The sequence below is a fragment of the Drosophila mauritiana genome, chromosome 2L, assembly GCF_004382145.1.
Source record: "Drosophila mauritiana strain mau12 chromosome 2L, ASM438214v1, whole genome shotgun sequence".
Lineage (NCBI taxonomy): Eukaryota > Metazoa > Arthropoda > Insecta > Diptera > Drosophilidae > Drosophila > Drosophila mauritiana.
Window position 1 is genome coordinate 2,524,818 of NC_046667.1, and position 22,721 is coordinate 2,547,538.

The 22,721-nt window shown below is 47.3% G+C and overlaps 9 protein-coding genes across 9 annotated transcripts; 2 read left to right on the plus strand and 7 right to left on the minus strand.

Annotated features, from left to right (window-relative positions):
• Positions 1-3,941: 3,941 nt before the first annotated feature.
• LOC117139423 (probable cytochrome P450 309a1) lies at positions 3,942-5,895 on the minus strand. Its single transcript, XM_033301718.1, has 6 exons — positions 5,603-5,895; positions 5,194-5,545; positions 4,723-5,142; positions 4,527-4,650; positions 4,196-4,459; positions 3,942-4,123 (listed from the first exon to the last, which is right to left on the minus strand). Exons 1-6 carry the CDS (start codon positions 5,869-5,871, stop codon positions 3,963-3,965), a joined length of 1,590 nt encoding a protein of 529 aa, XP_033157609.1. The 5' UTR covers positions 5,872-5,895; the 3' UTR covers positions 3,942-3,962.
• A 12-nt stretch (positions 5,896-5,907) lies between these two features.
• On the minus strand, positions 5,908-8,045 carry LOC117139420 (probable cytochrome P450 309a2). Its single transcript, XM_033301704.1, has 6 exons — positions 7,725-8,045; positions 7,324-7,675; positions 6,840-7,262; positions 6,662-6,785; positions 6,341-6,604; positions 5,908-6,278 (listed from the first exon to the last, which is right to left on the minus strand). The coding sequence occupies exons 1-6, from the start codon at positions 8,012-8,014 to the stop codon at positions 6,115-6,117; spliced, it is 1,617 nt and encodes a 538-aa protein (XP_033157595.1). The 5' UTR covers positions 8,015-8,045; the 3' UTR covers positions 5,908-6,114.
• Positions 8,046-8,845: 800 nt separating this feature from the next.
• LOC117139439 (cell cycle checkpoint protein RAD1) lies at positions 8,846-9,783 on the minus strand. Its single transcript, XM_033301743.1, has 2 exons — positions 9,662-9,783; positions 8,846-9,584 (listed from the first exon to the last, which is right to left on the minus strand). The coding sequence occupies exons 1-2, from the start codon at positions 9,764-9,766 to the stop codon at positions 8,865-8,867; spliced, it is 825 nt and encodes a 274-aa protein (XP_033157634.1). The 5' UTR covers positions 9,767-9,783; the 3' UTR covers positions 8,846-8,864.
• Positions 9,749-10,585, minus strand: LOC117139446. Its single transcript, XM_033301756.1, has 2 exons — positions 10,262-10,585; positions 9,749-10,201 (listed from the first exon to the last, which is right to left on the minus strand). Exons 1-2 carry the CDS (start codon positions 10,365-10,367, stop codon positions 9,768-9,770), a joined length of 540 nt encoding a protein of 179 aa, XP_033157647.1. The 5' UTR covers positions 10,368-10,585; the 3' UTR covers positions 9,749-9,767.
• Positions 10,586-10,668: 83 nt separating this feature from the next.
• Positions 10,669-12,361, minus strand: LOC117139430 (protein insensitive). The gene is made up of 2 exons (XM_033301729.1): positions 12,031-12,361; positions 10,669-11,965 (listed from the first exon to the last, which is right to left on the minus strand). The coding sequence occupies exons 1-2, from the start codon at positions 12,037-12,039 to the stop codon at positions 10,844-10,846; spliced, it is 1,131 nt and encodes a 376-aa protein (XP_033157620.1). The 5' UTR covers positions 12,040-12,361; the 3' UTR covers positions 10,669-10,843.
• Positions 12,362-13,234: 873 nt separating this feature from the next.
• On the plus strand, positions 13,235-14,745 carry LOC117150138 (early boundary activity protein 2). Its single transcript, XM_033316947.1, has one exon. The coding sequence runs from the start codon at positions 13,421-13,423 to the stop codon at positions 14,564-14,566; it is 1,146 nt and encodes a 381-aa protein (XP_033172838.1). The 5' UTR covers positions 13,235-13,420; the 3' UTR covers positions 14,567-14,745.
• Positions 14,746-14,839: 94 nt separating this feature from the next.
• On the minus strand, positions 14,840-15,640 carry LOC117150148 (probable NADH dehydrogenase [ubiquinone] 1 alpha subcomplex subunit 12). Its single transcript, XM_033316954.1, has 5 exons — positions 15,576-15,640; positions 15,421-15,516; positions 15,182-15,359; positions 15,046-15,130; positions 14,840-14,989 (listed from the first exon to the last, which is right to left on the minus strand). The coding sequence occupies exons 2-5, from the start codon at positions 15,513-15,515 to the stop codon at positions 14,919-14,921; spliced, it is 429 nt and encodes a 142-aa protein (XP_033172845.1). The 5' UTR covers position 15,516; positions 15,576-15,640; the 3' UTR covers positions 14,840-14,918.
• Positions 15,641-15,873: 233 nt separating this feature from the next.
• LOC117141052 (actin-related protein 2/3 complex subunit 5) lies at positions 15,874-16,734 on the plus strand. Its single transcript, XM_033304342.1, has 2 exons — positions 15,874-16,179; positions 16,238-16,734. Exons 1-2 carry the CDS (start codon positions 15,967-15,969, stop codon positions 16,478-16,480), a joined length of 456 nt encoding a protein of 151 aa, XP_033160233.1. The 5' UTR covers positions 15,874-15,966; the 3' UTR covers positions 16,481-16,734.
• Positions 16,735-17,033: 299 nt separating this feature from the next.
• On the minus strand, positions 17,034-21,051 carry LOC117141046 (dynamin-1-like protein). The gene is made up of 8 exons (XM_033304331.1): positions 20,788-21,051; positions 19,862-20,006; positions 19,146-19,810; positions 18,459-18,910; positions 18,061-18,403; positions 17,769-17,997; positions 17,495-17,706; positions 17,034-17,435 (listed from the first exon to the last, which is right to left on the minus strand). Exons 1-8 carry the CDS (start codon positions 20,887-20,889, stop codon positions 17,379-17,381), a joined length of 2,205 nt encoding a protein of 734 aa, XP_033160222.1. The 5' UTR covers positions 20,890-21,051; the 3' UTR covers positions 17,034-17,378.
• Between the last annotated feature and the right edge of the window lie 1,670 nt (positions 21,052-22,721).

The following is a 22,721-nucleotide window of genomic DNA, read 5'->3' on the forward strand; positions in this document are numbered from 1 at the left end:
GTGGGCGTATTCGCAATATCTGAGCCATATCTGCTGAATGGGGGCCACTCCAGCCATAATTTTAACATATTAATGATTTATGGCGTCTGGTGGAGAGCAAACGAATTAACAGCAACAAAGGCACTAAAGTTCCTGTCTATTTTCATTTAGAATTCGCTTAATTTCCATTCGCTCCCTAATGAAAATGTCCGACAACAGGCAGCACGGAAAAGTGCAAATTTCGCTCGACTCTTTGGGCCAGCTTCAATTTTAATTAAGAGTTTGAGTCTTTGACCCTGTTCATTTGGGGGCTCTTCCCTTCGGCGTGGTTTTCTGCTTACTTTAAGGCGATTTATGGGCACACAACAAATTTGTTCGACTAATGATGCCATTTTTCCTGCCCAAATTACCTGACCAGGCCCACGGGGCGGATGATCCAAGATCCAAGGCATCGCATGCCAGCTCGGCCTGAAACACACAAATAAAATCAGGCCAAAGATGGGAGATGCCTCAAGTCATGTGTGCTTTTTATTGGGATAAACTGCACGGAGATGCTGCGAACTAATTTTGGAGCTAGTTCCATTCACAAGGTAGAATATTAAATGAAAATGTATAGCTGCACAGCAATAATTCTTTGTTAACCTGATATCAATAGTTCGTAGTTTGCCTAAATGGCTCATGAAATTACACCTTCATTTGGCCAAAATCTAATAGCTTGTATAGAAGGTAATATTTCATTTGACCATATTCTATCTATATTAGTTTACAAGCTAGTTCTCTTTGCGAAACTAAACATCTTCATCTCGGTATAACGATAACCTTGTCCAGCAAGTTTTGCCAACTCAGCGGGAATATTTTCTCTGGCTTACCGTCAAATAAGTACCTGCCATAAAGGCCGAAGATACTTAACCTGAGCCGTTCTTTGTCCGCCATTTCGGACAAATGGCAAACGAGCAGTGGCCGAGATGGCTAGTAGATCTGGCTCGAATTTCCATTTAATTAGCGGCCACGTTTGTCAGGCAAAATCAGGGTGAATCAGGCTGAATTAGGGCAGCAACACCATCGAGGGAAATGCAATGAAAGCAAACCGAAGTCTATTAAGGAGGCAAAGCCAAAATGGCAACGTGGCGCTCCGATTTAATGCCAATAAACCGCGTGAGCCATCGGCATCCGAGCCAGACAACCGGCTCCCTGTAACCAAGTTAACCAGCCAGAAGCAGAACAGAACCCGGCTGAAACCCCAGACCAAGTGGGGGACCCTAAACAATGCCCCAACGGGGCAATCAGCAGGTGGGGAGGGTGTTGTGCACAAGGGGCTGAAGGAAAAGAGTAATCTACCAACTGAATGTGCAACATGCCAATGCACATGATGTGTTTAATGGTTAAATTGTTGCTAATTCCATTAGCCGTTTGCTGACCTGCATTTAGCCAACCTCTCAATGTGCTGCAGTATGCACAAGCAAAAACTAACTTGGGTCTTCTAAAAAATTTATTAATAATCTAACAAAGTATCCTTACTTTTTAAGCGAATTCTTCAGCTCCGAAAATGTATTAAACCAGCTCACAGTTGGGCAAGTCACTTATGTACATCTCTTAAAATCATCATTTATGATCCTCGATTTTTCTCAGTGCTCCCTTGTGTGTGTAAGGACCTGTTTGTGGTGGTGTGGGTGTCCATGTCGGTGTGTTTGTTGTTGTGTTTGTGGCCAAAGTGTTGCACTGCCCCCAGCTCCATCGAACCAAAGAGAAGACCGGGCCAGAACCGAAAGGCGACCCGCTGGCAAATGGAACGTGCACAAATTAATGTTACGTTGACGCAATGTTGGCAAGGCTCGAGTACCGTGACCCCTGCCACCGTATCCGCATCCTGGCCAGTCCACGAAGCCACCCACCCAGGCCACCCAGCCGCCTCAAATTTGGCACATTGTTTGCCAGGGTGTGCAGATTTGTCAAACATGTTTCGGGGCGACGGCGGGGGTGATGTTTGAGTACCGGAGCTGATTGGAAATGCCATAGATTTTGGGCCACTGACAAACGTCCAGGAGCAGCACTACCCACGGGGGATGCCCCACACTTTACAGCCGGAAGAAATTAGCCTGCTGATTTTGCAATGGCTTAAAGAGCAGCTACTCTAGAATGGTTCAAATTGCATCCAAATTTATGTGAGGAGTTTTTTTTAACTACAAGATACATATATATCTAATGGCTTTGCCCCTTTTAACATCAGTCCCTTCAAATTTATTCGAACGTAATGAGCACTAACTAGCTAAAAGCCAGAAAAGGCATACTTATAAACCCCTTTCAGGGATTTAAAATTTCAGCATCAAAGATTTTTGGCACCCGAATTAAATGATTTGGCCCACAGAAGGCGTTGGAACGTGGCGAGCGCATTAAATTTGTTTAGTATGTGCACTAAAGTAAAAGCGACAGGGCATCAGGCCGCCCAAATGGTTATGGTGCTCCCCTGCCGCAGGCTGGGTATCCCCCCTTTGGCTCCGCTCCGCCAGATTCATTCAGTTAACGCGTCGCAGTGGCGTAGTTGGCACTTTTCTATTTATTTGCCCATTAACGCTCATTTGCGGTTATCAGGTAAATTGGATAAAAGCCAACGTAGCATGAAGCCTGCTCCACCGCCTGTGCCTCTCCCACTGTAGAAAATCCTGTGGAAAGTCCTGTTTTCACACACCACTCCCTCCCTCCCTGCTCCCCTATCACTGCTTATCTTTGAGTGTTGTTGCAACATGAAACGAAGGCTTTGGCTTTGACTGTGCCCTCTTTCCACACTGCGAGCAAAAATTGTAAAGAGCTTGGTAGATATAGATGAAAAAGCTAATGGAGTAAGCCAATTAAAAGGAAGACGAAGCCCAAAAACTATAAATAAGTTCAGATAGAATGAAAGAATCTTTTGGATACATGTTTAGAGTGGCTCACAGGATGAAGAACCTTTAAGTAATTTTTGATGCCATTGCCCAATTTCTCTCAGTGTCGAAAGGAAATGAAAATCTGCCTTCAAGTACCTTCCATGCCACCCGTATTTATTTCGCTTTCGCGTTAACAGCGCCAGTCATTAACCTTTTACGACTGTTTGATCCTCGTTCGCCAATCCACTCGCAAATATATCAAAATTCAAATGCAATCCAAATATTTGCGGTGACAGAAATCCAGCCTTAATTTCGCCAGGCAGTTTGTGTGGCGTGGTAGATAGAACGTTTTGTTGCCGACTTATGGGGCCACATAAAATTTCATATTCACTTTGTGGCAAATATTTTTCCCCTTCAGCGGCGAGCGCATTTAAATGCACCATATTGCAAAGCTCAAATGAAATTTTGTGGCATGTTGCAAAACAAAAAGCTGCAAAAAGTAAAGTAAATAACAACGAGGAAACGCGCTGCAACACAATACTCGTGCACACGCGGCTGCATTGTGGCTGGGGATCGGTGTTGTCCTTTGTCCTTCGTCCTTCAACGCCGTCCACTGCATGCGGTCGCTCAATATAAAAGTGCCTGCAGTGAAGGCGCAGCTGTGCACTCAGAGAAAATCTTAGTAATGTAGTCAGTTCTCATTAGTATGAGTTTATTCTACAGATCTTGAAGGTACTTTAAATCATTAGGAAAATATTTAAAATTGCACAGTTTATTCTTTAGTTTAATAGTTGTAAAATTTGACGAACTAGTTTTTTTCTTGTTCAATAAGCTTGATGTTAAGCTAAGCAGGAGAAAGGCGGGCGAAAGGGGGCGTGTCAGTTGGTCTGCGGTCGGTTTGCGCTAAATTAAATTTCGCCGCGGCTGCCCTCAAAGTCCAACACACTTGCAACACACACACACTGGCACACTCGTATACAAATTACTATTGCGCCAAAATATAAAAAGCGAAAAGCCAACAGCAATACTCACATGAAGGCAACATCTGCCCACTGCACTTATGCAACATGGCCAAAAAAGTGTAAAAAACTAGAGGAGAACTACGAATATGAACGCTTCCTTTTATTTCTGCAGCTTGGTATATTTCAGTTCGACATCGCCATTGAGGAAGATTCCCATCCCCGTGTCCGCACCCAGAGGCACCTTCTTCGTCTGCTCCACCTGGTAATTCGAGAGGATGTGCAGGATGGCCGTCTTCACACTCAGTTGGCCCACGCGCATACCTTAAAATACGGATAAACATATTAGTAACGTATTTCTTATAAGCACTATAGCCAATTTGGTTAAGGATTCACCTAAGCAAATACGAGGACCATCTCCAAAGGGCAGGAAGCATCCTCGTTTGTTGAGGACACTCGCTGCTCCGTTGTCGAATCGCTCCGGCCTAAATTCACTGGCCTCCGGATAGATGGCATCGTCATGATGGTACTGATAGGCTGGAACCATCACGGTGACTCCGGGTTCCAAGTCCAGGGTTTTATCATCGCCCAAATCGATCTGAATGGGCTTGGTGCAGATGCGCATAAAGAAACCAATGGGAGTGGTCAGTCGGAGCGATTCTGAAAATATATATTAGATAATATTAATTTCGAAGCTATGAAATAGTGCAGATTCCTATATTCCTACCATTGAAGCACTGGTCCAGATAGGGCAGGTTGTTGATCTGATCGTAGCTGATTTGGCCCTCGGAGGCCAAGGCATCTAGTATCTCCGAGCGCAACTTTTCCTGCTCTTCGTGGTGTTCGCTCAGCTGATAAGATACAGCGTTGTTTTTAATTAATTATATATGTAATTATATGTGAAAATTGTGAAATTGACTAACCGAGTAGAGCATGTGATAGAGCACGGCTCCAGATGTTTCGAATCCATCCAGGTGCACAGTGAGGGCATGTCCCACCGAATCGTGGATGGAATTACCCCGCTGCTGCAGCTGAATGAGATGGGATAGGTAGTCCGTGCGACCCTCGCCACTTCCACCTTGCCGCAGATTCACTGCATCCTGAGTGAGTCGCAGGAAGAACTCATCCGTTGCTTTGGTGAAGAATCGCATGGAGAACAGCTTTCGCACGAAGATGGCCACCAGAGTCTTGTTGAAGCGGATCATCGAGCTGAAGGCGTGAGCAGTCCAATCCGTGGAGGTCTTCTGGAAGGCACCGATCTCACCCACTTTGCCGCTGAGTGAGCCTGCATCGATGCCCCAGATGAAATCCGCCATCGTGTTGGCTGTAAATCGATAGGCTAGCTGAAGAGTGATATTAGCTTGGTTGAAACGAGTTCCGGTCTAGATTCTCACATCTCTGGTTTCGATGACATCGCCCTGTTCCCGCCTCGCCCGCTCGATATACTCGACCAGCTTCCGGCCACTCTGCTCCCAGATGGTGTAGGCCATTTTCAGTCGACTGGGCGTCAGTCCGCCCACGTTTTCGGAGCGCAGTCGCTTCCATTTGTCGCCAGCGCTGAAGAACGGCGACCCCGCCACGTACTTGTCATCCGGATTGTGGCCCACAAAACTGCTGGTGATGGTGTCCCGAAAGTGGCTGAACTTGTCCACCAAAATCTCATGGGCCAGGGCGGGATCCAGAACCAGGAGCTGCGGCTGTCGCGTAATGAAGGTTCCGACTGCCCTGTACTTATCCTTGTATTTACTGGAGAAGCAAATCTTTTATGGTAAACAATCATATCCGATTAGTAGTAAAGCTCACTTGTAGACATCCTGCACATCGAGAATGAGACTGCGGCTCTTGTTGACCAGAATGCCCGGATAGGAGCCCAAAATGGTCAGTGGCTCGGCGGTGACCACTCCGCGCTTATCCCAGTACTTGTGGTACCAGGTCAGATAGAAGTAGACCACCGCAAAGGCCACATGAACGACGGTCAAGCACAAAGCCACTAGAGTAAGCATGACAGCCACCGAATAAGTCGATCTGATCCCCACCAGGTTTCCCTGAAAACTGGCACGGAATGGTAACATACTCTTCTGCCAAGACCCATCACATTTTAATCAGTATTTTACAATCATCTACGTATGTTGTTTAATTTGTTTGGCACAGTGCTACGGAAACTTAATCGCAAGTACCTTGCAGATAAGATTTTGTTGGAGAGGTAAGTTCTGGCTTTGATTAGCTGCAGTAAATTATATGGGATTTCTATTGCTAGTAATTTCACAATATTTAATCAGTGAAAGCTGGCAATATTTACTGATAACAATACAAGTCTATCTGAAAAAGCGGCGGTATTCAAGATTAACATCTCCCTGCAGAACGACCCCAAATCCAGAATCTCCCTTCGGAATCAGTCGATCCCTGCCACGCACCACCTGAAAGTTGCTAAGGATGTGGACCAGTGCCGCTTTCAGGGTCAGCATGGCCAGTGGAACACCTATGAAGATACAAATAAAAGTACATAAACATATCTTTATATTCAGGATTTTAAGGACTCACCCATGCAGATACGAGGACCATCGCTAAACGGCAGAAAGATGCCTTTCCGTATCAATTCCTGATAGGCGCCATTATCGAATCGCTCTGGCTTGAAAGCCTCCGGTTCGGGAAAGTATTGCTTATCGTGATGGAACTGGTAGTTGGGTATCATGATCGTCATGCCATCCTCCACATCCAGGCTCTTGGATTCGCTCAGCTTAATGACGGTGGGCAATGTGCAGACTTTTGTGTACTGCGGTATCAAGCTACTAAGTCGGAGGGATTCTAAAACATTAATATAAATATTTAGATTAAAATAACAAATTCAATGCATTTGCTAACCATAGATCACTTGCTCCAAATATTGCAAAGAGGAAAGCTTCTCAAAGTCGAGACTCTTCTCCGATGCCATGCTGCTGATGATTTCCACTCGCAATTTCTGCTGAACAGCCGGGTTTTCAGCCAACTAAAAAAATATACTATGAGATTGGACTCTTGGGTACATGGTATTATCACCCACATAGTACAGAGCGTGGAGGAGAGCTGTTCCCGAGGTATCGTAGCCATCCAGCATCACGGTCAGGGCATGACCCACCAGATCGTCGTGGGTGGCCTGCTTCTGATCCCGAAGCTGCAACAGATGCGACAGATAGTCCGTGCGAGTGGAATCACCTGCCTTCAGTCGCAGCTCAATGGACTTCTTGGTCAGGTTGGAGAAGAACTCGTCGGTCTCCTTGGGATAGAAACGGAATCGCAACAGCAGACGACTGCAGGGCGCCACAATGGTGGCCATGAAGAGGGTGAGCATGTAGAAGGCGTAACTGGTCCACTTGCTGGCCATCTGCTGCACCTTGTTGGGTTGCTCCAGGGGTCGGGTTAGGGTGCCTGCATCTATGCCCCAGATAAAGTCCGCCATCACATGGGCCGTGTATCGGAAGCAAAGCTGCAAGATTGATTTATGAGGGTACGATACTTATAGCTGGCTAGATGTGAATAGAACCCACATCTCTCGTCTCCAGGATATTGTTCTTCTCCGCCACTTGCTGCGTCATGTACTCGATGAGCATTTGGCCTCCCTGCTCCCAAATATTGTAGGCCTGCCTTAGGCGACTGCCGGAGATACCAGCCTGGGCGTCCGTGCGGAGACGCCTCCAGGACTGTCCGGATGCCCAGAACGGATTGAGGCGCGCGTACTTGTCCCACTTGGCATGCCGGAGGTACGAGCTTTGCAGTGAGTCCTTGTAGCAGCGGAAGTTGCCCACCAGCACTTCGTGGGCCAGTTCCGGATCGAGGACCAGGATCTGCGGCTGTCGAGTCACAAAGACGCCAACAGCTCGGTGTTTTCCCTTGTATTTACTGGGAGTATATAGGTATATCATATCAACCAGAGATTGGAAGTGCTCACTCGTAGATCTTCTGCACGTCGAGGACCAGATTGCTTCTGCGGGTGAGCAGGCCCGGATACGTGCCCAGCAGGGTCAGGGGCCGAGCCGTGACCAATCCCCGCTTGCGCCAGTACTTGTGGTGCCAGGTGAGGTACAGGTAGATGGGCAGCACCAGCAGGTGCAGCAGGATCAGAGCCAGCGACGCCAGGATGTACATATTTCCGCGTTCCGTGTTGCTGCAAGTGCCTCTGGCTCTCGTCCAGTACTGATCGATTGGACGGAAGTCAAAGCTGAATCTCTCCGGCAGCATCGCTGCCCGGAATAGGATGGAAAATCTGTTGATGCGGAATACTAGTGTATTTATTGATAGCTGACTTATCAGCTACTGCTCGATTGTAGTTCAGTCTACTTTCACACTGTGCAGTGCATTGAACAAATACAAGTAAAAAAATTCAATGTTCTTTATTGGACTTTTCAGTGATCCAGCTACGTTTCGCCATCTGCCTGGCAAATAAAGTTGTTTTCATTGGAGCAGGGTACCATCATCATGCCCTTTTCAGAGTCATTGTAAATGGCGACGCAACTTTCTCCGCCGGGAATGTAGTCGGGTTCATTTCGAGTCCACGTCAAGACGGCTGGTCTTCCAGAAGCCAAGGACACAAAGCTTCCCCCAACTTCGTGGTCATTACTGCCCAAATAATAGCACGTATAGTCGTTCACTTTCATGCTGATTGCCCGGAGCTCCTCCTCGCTCCTTATGGAGGCCAGATATCCTCCCATCTGACGACATGTCCTGGCAGCAGTTGTCCAGTTTTGCTCAACAGAGCGTTCGATGTAGAAATACCTTTCGCCGATCAGTTCGAACTTGGGTGGTGGGAATTCGTGTTTTTTTGAAGGTATTTGGCTACGGATCGCCACGGTGGTGTTCCTCCATTCATCGTGGCTGCCTTTGTTCTCTCCATATCCATAACAACTCGAAATCAATAAAACGTAAATAATTACGACTGAGTATCTAAGCATTTTAAGGAAATGCTTCCAAGACCAGCTATATATTTGCCTGAGAAGCATTGTCAAATGACCCACACGCTAATTAGAGACCTCAAAAGATTAAATTCACATGCTTTCAAGATTTTAGCAATACTTTAAAGTCGAGTTTCGGTTTAATCAGTGTTTAGCAAAGGAATTATGAAGAACTGAATGAATATCTCCTCCTGGCTATCGCCCTGCATTACCAGATGCAGTTCTAGGAGGCCAACGGAGTTGGTTTTGATGGCCACCTTGGTGGCCGACTGCATCGCCTTGTTGGTCATGCGGATCTGCTGGCTCTTGTAGCGAGCCACCACCGTCTGTTTGCAGTTGAACATCATCATCATGGGACTGGTCTTGGCCACCTCGACGCTGAATACCGCCTGCATGATCCCCACTGTGGTGATCTTAAAGTGCGGGCGGTTGGGCGATGTTACGAACTCAAACTCCTCCGCGGACTTCTCCAACTCATTAAACACCTTCGATAGGTTCGGTCCGCGTACGAAAATAACATTTAGATCCGGATCCTTCAGATTCTGATCGTAGTCAATGGGCTCGTCGCAGTCCATTGTTTTGATGGCGCACTCCGTGCTCACATCATCGTCATCGTGTGGATACAGGATGATCTTCAGGGGATCGCCCTTATCCCTGTACATCATCCGCAGGCTGCAATCGGCGGATCCGAAGAGACTGAGGCACTCGGACAGCACATTCATTTTCACACCGAAGCACTGGAAGTCCTGCACGCGGAACTCCATGAAGGCGCCCGGCGGCATGAAAAGCGTTGCCTGGATGGACTTGCCCTGCTCCACGGTGATGCGCAGACCATCTTCGGAGACTTGCAGCATTCCATACTGTGGGTAAAGCAATGGGGATATGGTTATCGAGTTAAGTTGGTTACCGAATTAAGAGAGTTTGAGCTAATCCATACATCATTAAAGCAGATAGCCTTGATGGCCTGGGTTAAGGTCTTAATGTGCTCCACTCGAGCGACGAATTTGCAGTCGCCGTAGGGCGATGGCTCCACATCAGCCATCCTAGTCCCGAAAGACGTCCGTCTGCAGCTCCTTGATATCCTCCTTCTTAAGAATCTTTTCGGTGGTTTTCCTGCCCGTGTGCTTCAGAAATTGGTGGAGCCGCAATGCCAGGATGTGCTGGCAGGTGTAAGACACTCGGCTCTCCTCGCTCCAGTCCTCCAAAATGCCCGGTTGGCCACTGGGAACGTCCTGGTAGAGGATGCCTCGCGGCAACTGCAGCACGTGGCACTGGAAGAACTCGCACTTGCAGAAATTAACGCCCGGAATCAAGCGGAAGTACTCGGTTCCTTTGGAAATTTCTACCACGCACACGTATCGATTGTTCTTGGCGTGGAAGAAGGAGAAGTTGTGGTCGTCCAAGAGGTGTAGCGATCGCAGGACCAGTTCTTGACCCAATAAAATGGATAGATCGTAAAAGAACTGTCCGCGTTCCTCTAAAAAGTTGGAAATCCAGAGTAGTTACTACGGAATCTTTCTGATTTGATAGCTCGTACCTTTTGTTAGGCTGTTGGACTCTGCTTTACAACGATATAAGTCAAAGACTTGATCAACCAGATGCGGAACAAAATAGAATGTAGTGTTTTCTGACTCGGACGCCATTCAGGTTCCTTAAGTGAATTTTATTTATAAACAATACCGCCAAAAAGCCGACAGGCGTCATCAGCTGTTTTGAACAAAAGTCTGGCAGCGCTGCACATTGGCGATTTAATTATTAGGGTGACCAGTTTCACGGCTTATCGTTTAATTTTAAATGAATTCCGTTTTCGCGCCAATTAACTTAATTTTATCTAATTCGAATTGGGACTTTTACTCTTTTTAACTTTTTAAAGAATGAAGGCTTTCGGCAGACACCCTTATCTACCCTGCACAACCCCTGAAATGTAAATAAAACCACAATTACTTTTGGTTCGGATTGGTAAAATCATCTTCGAGATCTTTAAAAATCTGCTACACGTTAGTTCAATGTAGTGCTCTACTATCTACGGATTGTGAGAGTTTGTGCGGGCAATACAGCCGTTTTTGGTGCTAATCTAAGTCATTAATGATTAAGTGCTAACAAATTTCTACTAGTACATCTAAATAATGTTCTCCTTTTCGTGTTTGATGCCACTGCTTCGTCGCTTGACGTTCTGGATCTTCATCATCTTGTTCTCGTCGGCGCACTTGGTGGTGATGGCATTGCGCACCTCCTTCTCGCTGGCATTACACTTGTGCGTAACTGCGAATATGATGTCCTGGATCTTCCCAGGATCGAGCATTCGCTTGAGCGGCTTGTCCTGATCCTTAAAAGCGGGCGACGGCTTGCCCGTCATCGAATGGGTGGCCAAAGTTTCCCGGTCGAAGATCGAAACCAGCAGTTTCCGGGTGGCCAACGAGCACACCGTCCAGTTGATGTTCTCGAAGACACTGGCGGGCACACAGGTGTTGTTCGGGCCAATGGACACCATCACGTTGTCCATGTTCTGCTGTTGGCCCTTGTTGAGATCGGTAAGACTGCCATTTCGGATTTTGACTTGGGGTTTGGCTGGTAGTTTTAGGTTCGGCCGCGTGACTTCTTCCTGCAACTGAATCTCCTGCAGCTTGCGGCGTTTGATGAACTGTAGTGGAGTGTCGGAGGACTCGGAGGAACCATCCCTCTTTATGCCGTTGCTGGTCCTGTACTGCTGCTGGGAATTGTGATGATTGCTCTGCTGCTGATTCTCGTCGCCCAGGCAAATCTCCAGGCGATCTGAGTCCGCAGAGGTGCTCAGGCTGTTCAGACTCTCCGCCGCCAGGCGAATCTCGATGGCATCCGCATCGTCGGGTGCCGAGATGATCTTGTAGTCCAGAATCTGGGGATTCTGCGCGGGCGCACATATCTCCGAACTCGGTGGCGTGAGGATTTGGTGGCTATGGACCGCGGGCGGCGTGGGTGGTCTACTTTCTACCAGCAGGGAGGATGCCTGCTGCATCCTGGCGGATGTGGCATGAATCTGGGACAGCAGATCCTTGTGCTGCTGCAGTTTGGCCTCCAAGAAGCGGACCTTATCGCGGAGCGCCCTGTTCTCGACCTCCACTTGCGGGTCCGGCGCGGAGATGCTGCGGAGCACCTCGAAGTCCACGCTAGAAGTCTGCGACCAGGCATTCAAAAACAAGGGCTTGCTCCTCCTTCCCTGCGAATCCTCGCGTGGAGTGGCGCTGACTATGCGCTGATATTGCTGCAATTCGATGGGACAAACTCTTGATCAACATATTCGGTAGGAGACATCCTGCAGCTACTCACGTTTTCCATGTTCAATCCTCAAAGGATCTGCGTCAACTGAAAATTGGCGGCCGAATGCGAAAAGTGGTTGCATTCCTACCTGCACGCACACATGCGCACGCATGTACAGGGAAGAGAGCGCCTGCCACTGCGTGTGTGTGTGTGCCTTTCAGGTAGCCGATATCCTGTTCCTCTTTCTGTTCCAGGACCCCGTCTATTTCCCAACTAGTCCAAGTCCAGCTGTCTTTTCCTTTTTCGCATGGGATTTGAGTTTTGCGCGGGAACCAGTTAAATTATTATTATAAATTATTGCGAAGAATGCTGCTCTTGCTCTCTCTTTCATGGACAGGGTTGACACCTAGGGCTGTGAAATGAAACTATCGGTTGCAAGTCACGGGGGTTTAGAATACTTTAATTTAGGTAATATGCTATTTAAGAAATCCGGCTCATCTGTAAAAAATTACTTCAGTATAGGTACACTTTATTGAAAACGTATTCAATAAATTAATAATTCAAAAACGGTTTTTTTTTTATTCTTAAATTCATTTTATAAAGTTTACTTAATTATTGTTTGCAATATTCCTAAACTTTTTTTTTCAGAATATCCGTTTGGTAATTCTGCAGTTTGGTGAAGGTCAGAAAATATGAGAAAAAAGTAAATGTAACAAAGGAATGTGTAAGAATTCTTTCCACAGTTCCAAGAACCAAAAAAGACAATAGTTGGGTTTTGTAAAAAAAAACCGGTTTTAGGGACCCGGACTGCATGTAATCCATTGCAATTTAAATGTATTGGGAACCCTCCCAATACATGAGATCCTTTTGGAAAATAATTCCTCGCTCAAATGCTCTCTGATCGGAAAAAACACCCTTAAATTCCATTTTAGAAGGACTACATATTTAAGGGTAAGTCTACTGGAATTCCCTCCATTGTAATGCATTTTGAATGTGCATAAAATACATACATATATGGTACTTGTCTTTAAAGTTTCAAGCCGTATCTTTTTTAATTTAAAACATGCACGAGTATGACGTATTTAAGACTAGCTTCAGAAAACGCTAATCAGGAGCACAAGATATTTTATTTATGTTACTACTACATTTCCATACACTTTTAACTAGTTTTAAGACTTCTGAGTAAATATAAAGACAAATATTTTAGACTCTCCTTCCAATTATCGAATGCAAACTATCTTTACTCGGCGACCTTGGCAGCCCTGCAAGATTAAGATTTTCGGATTTTCCGGTATTCTCAGGTATCTGGCGCAAGGAACAATAACTGTTAAGCCGGGCCATAAAACACCGATTTGTTCAACGAATAATTCGCAAAATAAGCCAAGGAAGCCGACGCAGCTGCACTTTTTGCCAGAAATAAACCTTTTTGCCTTTACCTGTTGCCAAGATCCGCGTGCAAATGGCCGGCGGATTTCGCCCGTACGATCAGGACTCGTGTCCTAACCTTACAAATAGCGAGGCTCCGGAGTTTAGCATGTCAGTCGTTCGCAGAACGGAGCCGCACTACTTTCACCCACAGACTGCGATCCTGCCCAGCGTCCAGTACTCCCACCCATATCACCACTATCTGAGCCAGTTCGCCCCGAACTTCGTGCCCTACTACTACCGCCTGCTCTCGCGGCCCATAATGAAGCAGGAGGAGATGGACATCGAGAACTATATCAACTACGAGGTGGCTGCCCAGCAGACCATGATGCGCCAGCGGACCCTGAAGCCACTGGGTCAGCTGCAGATCCAAATGCCGCCTCCCATAATGGTCAACCATCCAGTTAAGCCAGTTCCCGTCAAGGCAGTGCCTGTCCGCCGAAGCTCTCCGCCCAAGCGACGCGTCATCAATGCCCAGTTGGTGGCTGTAGCCACCGATTCCGGGGGCATTAAGAACATCGAACCGCGGGTGGAGCCACTGCCTCGCCCGGAGGAATCCTTTAAGCAGCAGGTGGCTAAAATCCAGAAGAGCCAGCACCACTACGAACAACTCTTCGGGCGTCTCACTTCCATGCTGAAGACCCTCAATCAGCGGTACGACAACGATGCCGAGGATGTGCCCGCGCCGCCCTCCAAGAGACCGCGCCACATGTCCACCAGTTCGTCGGAATCGCACATCCCAGATACTGCCTCCGAAAAGGACGAGAAGGACACTCTGGTGCAGTATCCACACCGAGTGCAAAAGGAGGACGGCAGTGCGGTGTACGTACTGGGTCCCAATGGCACCCAGATCACAGCGCATCAGTACGGCGAGGTCTTCTGGACCAATGCCCCGGTGGCCACGAGGTGTCTCCTCTGCGTTGTCTTCAGCAGCGATGAGTTGGCCACCCACACGCTGACCGGCAAGCCATCGCCCGCATTCTACGGCCGCGAAAGACCGCCGAAGCTCCAGTTGGACCAGCGTAAGGTGGACGACATTGTGGTCTGTGTGAGAAACCGGACGGGCGGCAAGGAGCGGGTGATTCGGGCCACCATCACCACCAAGTGCGCGGATACCGCCAAGAAGTACAAGAGGCGAGCCAAGAAGGCCCAGAAGGTCGCCATCAAGGAGGAGTATTAGCATGGAGTGGACAACTATTGGCTAGATCTAATCCAGCTATGAATAAGCCTAAGCACCTCTCAACGACGCGCCACGAAGGCGTAGAAAGTTATTGTATATATTCGTAGTAGGTCCTGCTAAAAGTAAAAGTAAATTTATATAATCTAGCTGTGATTGAATAAAGACAAGAAGAAACCAAAGTGCTAATCAATAGCTGAATGGGAATAGTTTGAGGTACTTCACTTTCATCGCCAATGGCATGTAGCTTATCCATTGCCTCAATTGTTCTTCGAGTGCCGAGTCAACGAAATTGGATTTATTAACTCGCAGCCATTTGCACTTGAATTTAAAATTAATTATAAGCTATGCCACACTACTGTTTCTTCGACTTGGGATCCCAGGCCTCCACTTTGTTGGGTGTTGTGGAGTAGGGGTAGTAGGCCTCTGCAAGAGCAGGATTGGATTAGGGGGATTAAATAGTGGCAATAGTGCATAGTTACCCTTGGTGCCGGAAAGATTCTCGCTGTGGTCCGCTATCCACTTGTGCTTGGGGCGGCATCCATCGCGAATGGGAGGCAGATCGGTCTATAAGGAAAAAGGTCATGACATGTGCGACAAGATATAGTCAAAACCCACCTTATAGTGCATCCAGCCGTACCACTCGGCGGGAATCATGGAGCCATCGTAGTCCATGTTGACGTGGGGTGCGAACTCGATCCAGCGGTTGCGGCCGTAGAAGTAGTACGGGTTCTCGAAGTACTTGTTTCCGTACTTGTCGATGCCCACCAAGGTTCCGATCTTCAGATCATCGTTCCTGGAATAGCGCATATGCGGTTTTCAGGATTGGAACAATCTTATATAAGATCGAGACTCACCTATAGAGCTTCAGGTACGCTTGCTTCAGTCCTCCGGCTTCGCGGACGATCTGGAACAGCTTGGTCAGCCGGTTGATGCCCAAAAACTTTGCCATGCTGCCGGGAAAACCCAGAAATGTATTAAACGTAAATAATTTCGATTTTCTTGGACTCACTTGAAACAAAAACAAAGTCAATCTGCAGTGTGGCCAGGATAGGAAAAAACCAACAGCTAGAAATACTGCAGAACAGTAAGTAACAAAATTAATACTAAGCTTTCAATTATATTTTTTGAAGTACAAATTTAACAAGATTGGTTGAAACCTACTCTCAAAATATTATTTAAGTCTGTTCCAGTTTATTAGAGTTTTATTTGCTCAGATAAGTGATTGTGAAACCCATGTTTTTTGTTGCTTGGGAGTATCCTGTGTACTATTGGTACATTGGTGATAATACTGCAGCTAGTATTTTCTGAGGTTCGGCCACACTGCCACACATCTGTTTTGCCTTGCCGGATTTTGTGATTCATATTTTTGTGGAGAAAAGTGGTGGGAATCGAGCGAAAACATGGCCAAAAACACGTCCAGCAACGCGTTCCGCAAGATCGATGTGGACCAGTACAACGAGGACAACTTCCGGGAGGATGACGGCGTGGACAGCGCGGCAGCCGGTCCGGATGAGAGCGAGATTACGACGCTGCTGACGCAGGGAAAATCCGTGGAGGCGCTCCTGAGTGCGCTGCAGAATGCCCCGCTGCGCTGCAAGAACCAGAATGTGAAGGTGGGTAGCCACACCTATTCGTATCGAGAACCCTATAAAGCTAATCCTTGAATTGCAGGACCACGCCCTGAACATCACGCTGCGGGTGCTGCTGTCCATCAAGTCGACGCAAATGGACCAAGCCATCGACACCTTGGATCAGAACGACCTAATAGACGTGCTGATGAAGTACATATATCGGGGATTCGAGATCCCCTCGGAGGGCTCCAGTGGCCACCTGCTGCAGTGGCATGAGAAGGCCTTCGCCAAGGGAGGAGTGGGCTGCATTGTCCGGGTGCTGTCCGACACAAATCGCGCCTAGAGGAGATCAGCACAGCCAAAGGCGATCATAGAGTCACTATCCCAACTGTTCCCTGCCCCAAAAACCGATTCATACGCATCGCGGAGCATTTAATCAACACAGGATTGGAGCACTGGACACCACATCCTTATCTTCGGGATTTGCCACGCCCCAGCTGGAACCCACTTCTGTTTCTTTGCCGCAATACAAATGACGTTTTCCAAATTAGATTTTAACTGGTATCCAAGTATTAAAGTTTTTATTACGAAAGGTGAGTGGCAGTGATTTGAATCAGGGGAACGAACGTACTTCTAGTTCACTCAAGCCACACCTACATGTAACATAATTTGTAAGAAACATTTTGTTTTTGGTAAGGCTAAGCAATTGATACGCATCTCAAAGCTGAGGAAGATTCAACTCCTATCTGATTGAAACTCATATCAATCTTCAGACTCAGCCTAGCAACTTTACGAACATAATGGCTTATCTAATCGAAATTCCAGGCGTATCATTCAACATGATGACGTTGCCTTGGTAAACCTTTAGCTGCCGTGACAGAAAACACATCTACTACTATGTTTGAATCAACCTTTTCTGCTTTATTTGACTATTCAATGTGTAATAAGTGCTTTGAGTAACCTAATCGAACCAATCACGGCGTCTACAACTTCTTATTAATTTAAAAAGCGGCGAGGCTCGATGATAGACAAATGCCAGGCGAAAAGAAATGCGAGTAGGCTAAATGAAAGGCCCAGAATTTGGGGGTCGCATGCAATTTGATGATATTTCAGTGCTCGGTAGGGGGAACATTTAACAAAGGAGTTCGTTCTCTACGAACGCGTCTTCAATAAATAGTTTTTATGTTGCTTATATGCGGGGATTATTAAGTCGAAACGTGTTGCTCCGATCGCTGGCCAGCCTACCACATGTGGGTCTCGCGGATTTCGCTGATGATGTGATTCGCCCGCGTCAGTGCCTGAAATCAAAAGCGAGTTAAGAACGATGTCAAGCTGAGTATAAGCTAGCCAAGCGCACCTTCAACATGTCCGCCGCCTCTTTTCGGCGCACTGCAATGTGATCGGACTCGTTGAGCAGGGTTTCAGCCTTATCCGACTTATACAGATGGGTAACCAGTTCGCTCTGCAAGTTGTCCTTAACGTAGTTAACCAAGAAATGCATGATGGCCTTGGGAACCGAGTCTTGTATGGATTTGCGCACAATGTAGAAATACGATTTGATCAGGTGTTCTAAAAAAAGAAAAGTCAGATTGAGTTAGGTCTTCAAGTTGCCCGAGTTAATTGCAACCCACCGATGACATCGCAATCCTTCTGCTCCTTGTCAGTGAGGCGACGTGGATTGTGGTTGGCCGGCACATCGGGCAGCAGATTGACCGGCTTCACTGGACTCACGATGTTATTGTGAACCGGAGTGTTGTTGGTCGAGTTCTCAATGCTGTCCGGACGCGTTGGTGCCGGCGGTAAAATGTTCGACAGCCATGTGCTGGCCATCGAAGGCGTCGAGTTCTCGCCGACGTGGTTCTAGAGAGCAAAACGAAAATGGGTTACATAGGTTGCATACATAAAGGCAGATTCTGCTGGCACCTGCTCATGCACTTGGCTATATTGCTGCTGTGAGGTACTCGACTGCGGCGGCTGCTGTTGCGGCTGCTGTGAACCTGCACTGTGCGACGAAATCTGAGGCGACATGTGGTTGCGCGGTGTGTTGGCCCGCCGCTGGCCCAGATTTATCTGTGAGTAGGGATCGCTGTCCGTTTTCAGCAGACTGGGCACCAAGGCGGCATCCTTGTGGAAGTCGGGGTGCTTGGTGTTGATGTAGGCCAGCTCGATGGCCACAATGTTCTCCACCATCACGTTGGTGTGCGGCAGACGGCGACGCAGCAGCTGGGTGACCACGTCCACAATCTTCTCGTGCAGTTTGGGGAAGCTGTAGAGGAGATGGGTGAAAACAAATGACATTCAGCTATTATTAGTTCACATACCGCAGCATCTCCTGCTGCACTTCGTTGCCACAATGCTGAACAATGCGCTGCATCTCCTCGTGAATGAGTTCCACGCAGCGCAGGGAGGGCTCCTCCAAGCGGCGAATCTGGCGCTTCACCAGCAGCTCGAACGAGACCTCCGGAACGAATAGGGCCGGGCGTGGACCGGTGGCATTCCGGATGGCTGTCAGTATGTCCATCTTGCTCAGACCCGCCAGCGGGTGAATGGAGTCCAGGGTGCGGCCGAAGGTCTCGTGGAAAATGTAGCCCATCCGGGCACCGCCGCACAGCTCGGTGGTCTCGATATTCCTGGCCGTGCCCTCAATCGTGCAGCAGTAGGCGCTGGAGAACTTCGTGATGATCTGCAGCAGGGTCTGGCTCTTGTCGGAGACATCCTCGCCATAGGAGTTCAGCAGCGATTGGAATTGCGTGGCCATAATGTTGACGCGAGTCTGCAAGAATATGGGAAGTCATTCTCTTGAATTCAGCATGCTACTCTAACCTTATCTGCCATTAATTTGTTCTTGCTTTATCATAGAAATATATAAAGATCGAGTGCCAAGTGACAAAAGATGTCTTTTGTTTCATTTTTCTACATTTTCAATAGTTGTTTATATTTAAGATTTGTTAAAAATTCTTTGAAGTTTTAGACTGAGACGATGTGCAGTCTTTATAGACTAGACTTACCTTAAGATCTGGCAGGCAGTCCCGGATGTGGTGCATCAGGAGCCGGTTGAGGGTCTTGGCCAAGTAGGGCGTGCCGTTGCGCGTGGCCAGAGTGGGATACTTGCGCTGCAGGAAGGCGGCCTCGTCCTTCATCTGATCGTCGATGTGCTTTTGGTCCATGATGTCCTTCTGCGAGCGATTCATCACGCCGATGATGCCCAGCTTGACGGGAATGACCCGGCCGCACAGGATGTCGATGGCATCGGTGCCGGCGTCCATGAGATCCAGTTTAGTGACCACGGCCAGAGTGCGCCGGCCATCGGGGTCCACATCCTTGGCCAGCTTGAGTGCCTCACTGGTGGCCATGTCCGTGTTGGCGGCCGTCACAGCCAAAATGATGGAGTTCGGGTTCTCAATGTACTTGAGCACCAATTCTTTGATCTGCGCCTCGATATCCTCCGGCTGATCGCCCACCGGCACCTTGGTGATGCCGGGCAAATCCACCAGCGTTAGGTTGACCACGTGCGTCGAGAATATCTTCAGGTTGATGGGCTCCGGGCAGATGCCCTTGTTGTTGCCCGCCGCCCGTTCCGTTTCGTTTTCGATCTCCTTGCGGATTTCGTCAAAGTCCGTGAAGCACTTCTTGGTGTGCAGGAAACGACCCCACTCCTCGGCATTGGACGTACCTAGGGATTGGATTGAATTGGATTTCTCGAACTTCTGACGCCTCAACTCACCATTTTCCGCCGAGCGATTCTCGCGATCATCGAGTGGGCTGTAGATCAGCTGGAGCACCAGTGGGCGACGGGTCACAATGCCCGTTCCGCGGGGTAGAAAGGATCTTCCCACCACGCTCTCGATCACCGAACTCTTGCCGGAGCTCTGGAAAAAGGGGGAATGTATGTATTTATTACTGGGAGTTAAAACGACGACTGATAAAAGACGATGACCTGATAAGGAAGCTTCCAAGCGTTTGCAGCAAGGAAACACTTGGAAAACCGCAGATTAACTATTCTTATCTGGCAATGGGAGCCATTCTGTGATCGCAAATTTCTCAAACCAAAGAAATCACCCACTACTCTTTTGACTTGAGTCTTTGCAACAGAAAAGCAAATGGAAGGTAAGAAATGGCACAGATTCAACATATTGGAGCTCCACTGTACTCAGTGTCAATAAGTTGCGCGAGCATTTAGTCATACTGAATTAATTCCAGAGCGTGAATCAAAGTGCAGTTAAGCCAGCGATCGAAACATGCATACATACAGACACAACTATCGAAGTCACACATGTGTACGTTCGTTTTTTGCAGTGTGTTCGTGGGGGAATGTGTCACATCAGCAGCTGTTTTTGTTCTTTTTTGTATAATACTGTGCGATATTGATTTTCCATGGCGGCGGCGAGCAGTGCCAAAAATAATTATATAAACAATGGGGACGCCGCAAAGAGCGAAAGCTGCCCGAAATGTTGCTACAAACTGAAAACACAACCGAAATGCCGGCAAACGCACTCCGTTATATAATTTTGCGATCACTGGAAAAGCGCGAGAGTTGGAATTTCAGTTATCTACGCCATATTCCGGTTCTCAGCGGCACTCCTTTTACGGAGCTCGGGGATTTATGGTTTTGGGTTGCGGATTTCTGGGCACCTCGCAGTTCGCATTTACCTGACTGCCGAGAACAACAATTTGGGGCAATTGGATGGAGTCGGAGCCCACGGTGTTGAAGACGTCCTGCAGCTTGTTAATGACCGGGATTAGGGCCTCCATTCTGGGTGTGTGTGTGTGCTGGGTTCCTTTGGTCGCGTTCCACTCGTCTGGCGTTTAATACGCGCACATTAAGGCCGTTCTTTTCGGCTTTTTCTGATTGACGCGAGCACCGAAATTATTTTTGCAATGCGTCAGTGTTGCACAGCGAATTTAGACTGCTCTGTTGGCGGGGCTGCCACACCGGCGGAACTTGGTGACTGGACTTTGCTGCTATCGACGAGGCTGCCACCCTGTGCGAGAGTGCTGCCAATCTATTCCAAAAGGCCAGCTTTAAAAGCGCGCCAAATTTGAATTGTATGTGTTTCCAATTTTGCCCGTTAGGTGCGTATATATTTACATAAATAATGAAAGGTATGATTTTATTACTTTACTTTAATTCACCTAATAGCCACAAAAAATGAATGTCAGCGTTTAACTCTTTTTCTTATTTTTTTCATATGTTTCCTTTTTCTTATTTTATATGCACATGAGCAAATTGTATTGATATGGGCCAAACAAAAGAGTCCTTAAAAACCAATCTGAAAACTTACACACCACAGTCCAAAGTCGACACAATCTCAATATATTCATCCTATTTAAATAAATTGAAAAACTGCCCAGATTAGGCGAATTTTTGAATACCCTTTTAGACATGATAGTGAAAATGAAAATATAGCGTAAATATATATATTATTATACTTCTATTCTTATTGTTAATGCAATACCCCTGAAACGACAAAGAACCTTTAAGTTGGAGCAGCAGCCAAGTGGTCAGACCATGTGGCCCAAAAAGGGAAAAGGGATAATCTGAGGCCCAGCCTCAAGTGCTCGAGATTTGCATGGGCGGTTGGGATGGGGACTTTCCCGGTTGTTATAAGAATTGGAGGGCGGGGGAGCAGTGCCCAAAACCAAAAAGGGGGCTACCCGAATATTTCTCGACCACACTCGATTGCCTGGCATGCATTGTGGGCGAAATGCCGGGCTCATCTGTCGTTTTTATCGGTTTATTTCAATGTTCGAGGATGCTTGTCGCCCGGTACACTAAGCATTCAAATTTCGATAGTGGCCTGGCCCAAATGGACCAGAATATTGGGCGTACATACATATGTATGTACCACATCCATGTGCACAGACGCCCCCACTCACGTTTGCATCATCTGTCCTATTTGATAACAGTTCCCATTGTTGTTTGCCAGCTCCTCCTGGCTGCTCCCAATTGAAAATGACAATGAAAATTGTTACGAGTTGGCTGATATCATTTTGCAATGCTCGCTTATCTCTTTAATGGCTTCCAAGCGATTTGAATATACTTGGGATGATTTAAGATGGCTTATTTAGAACCCCAGTGAAGTATCAATTTATTAGAGTTTATTGTTCCGATCACATGATGGTAATATCAATTATAATAGTTGTAAATTTTAATCATTCCACTTCAAAATTAGTTCGGCCATCCATGAAACTTTGTTCATTCAAGTTTGGGATACTGACTAATCTCATTTCTTGCCCCATTATTATACATTTTGGCATTTTTCGCACTGCAAGTCGGCTTCTTTAGCATTTTCATAGATAAACTTTCGGCTTCCAATTAACAAATTTGGCCGGCAACTTTGCCAGCACACCTCTGCAGTATCTGTGTGTGTCTGTGTGTTTGGGTGTGTATAAATATTTCAAAATTTCCCCCATCAAATTGGCATTGTTGGACCGGGGAACTTTCGTATCTCTGGCTTGACAACTTGCCGAAATGTGCGGCGTGGCAAACTTCTTGAGTTTGAGTTGACAGTTATTGCGAAAGACGGGCGTGGGTGACGGGGATGGGCCACGCCCCCTTCTCGGGGCCGGAATATTAATTTGAT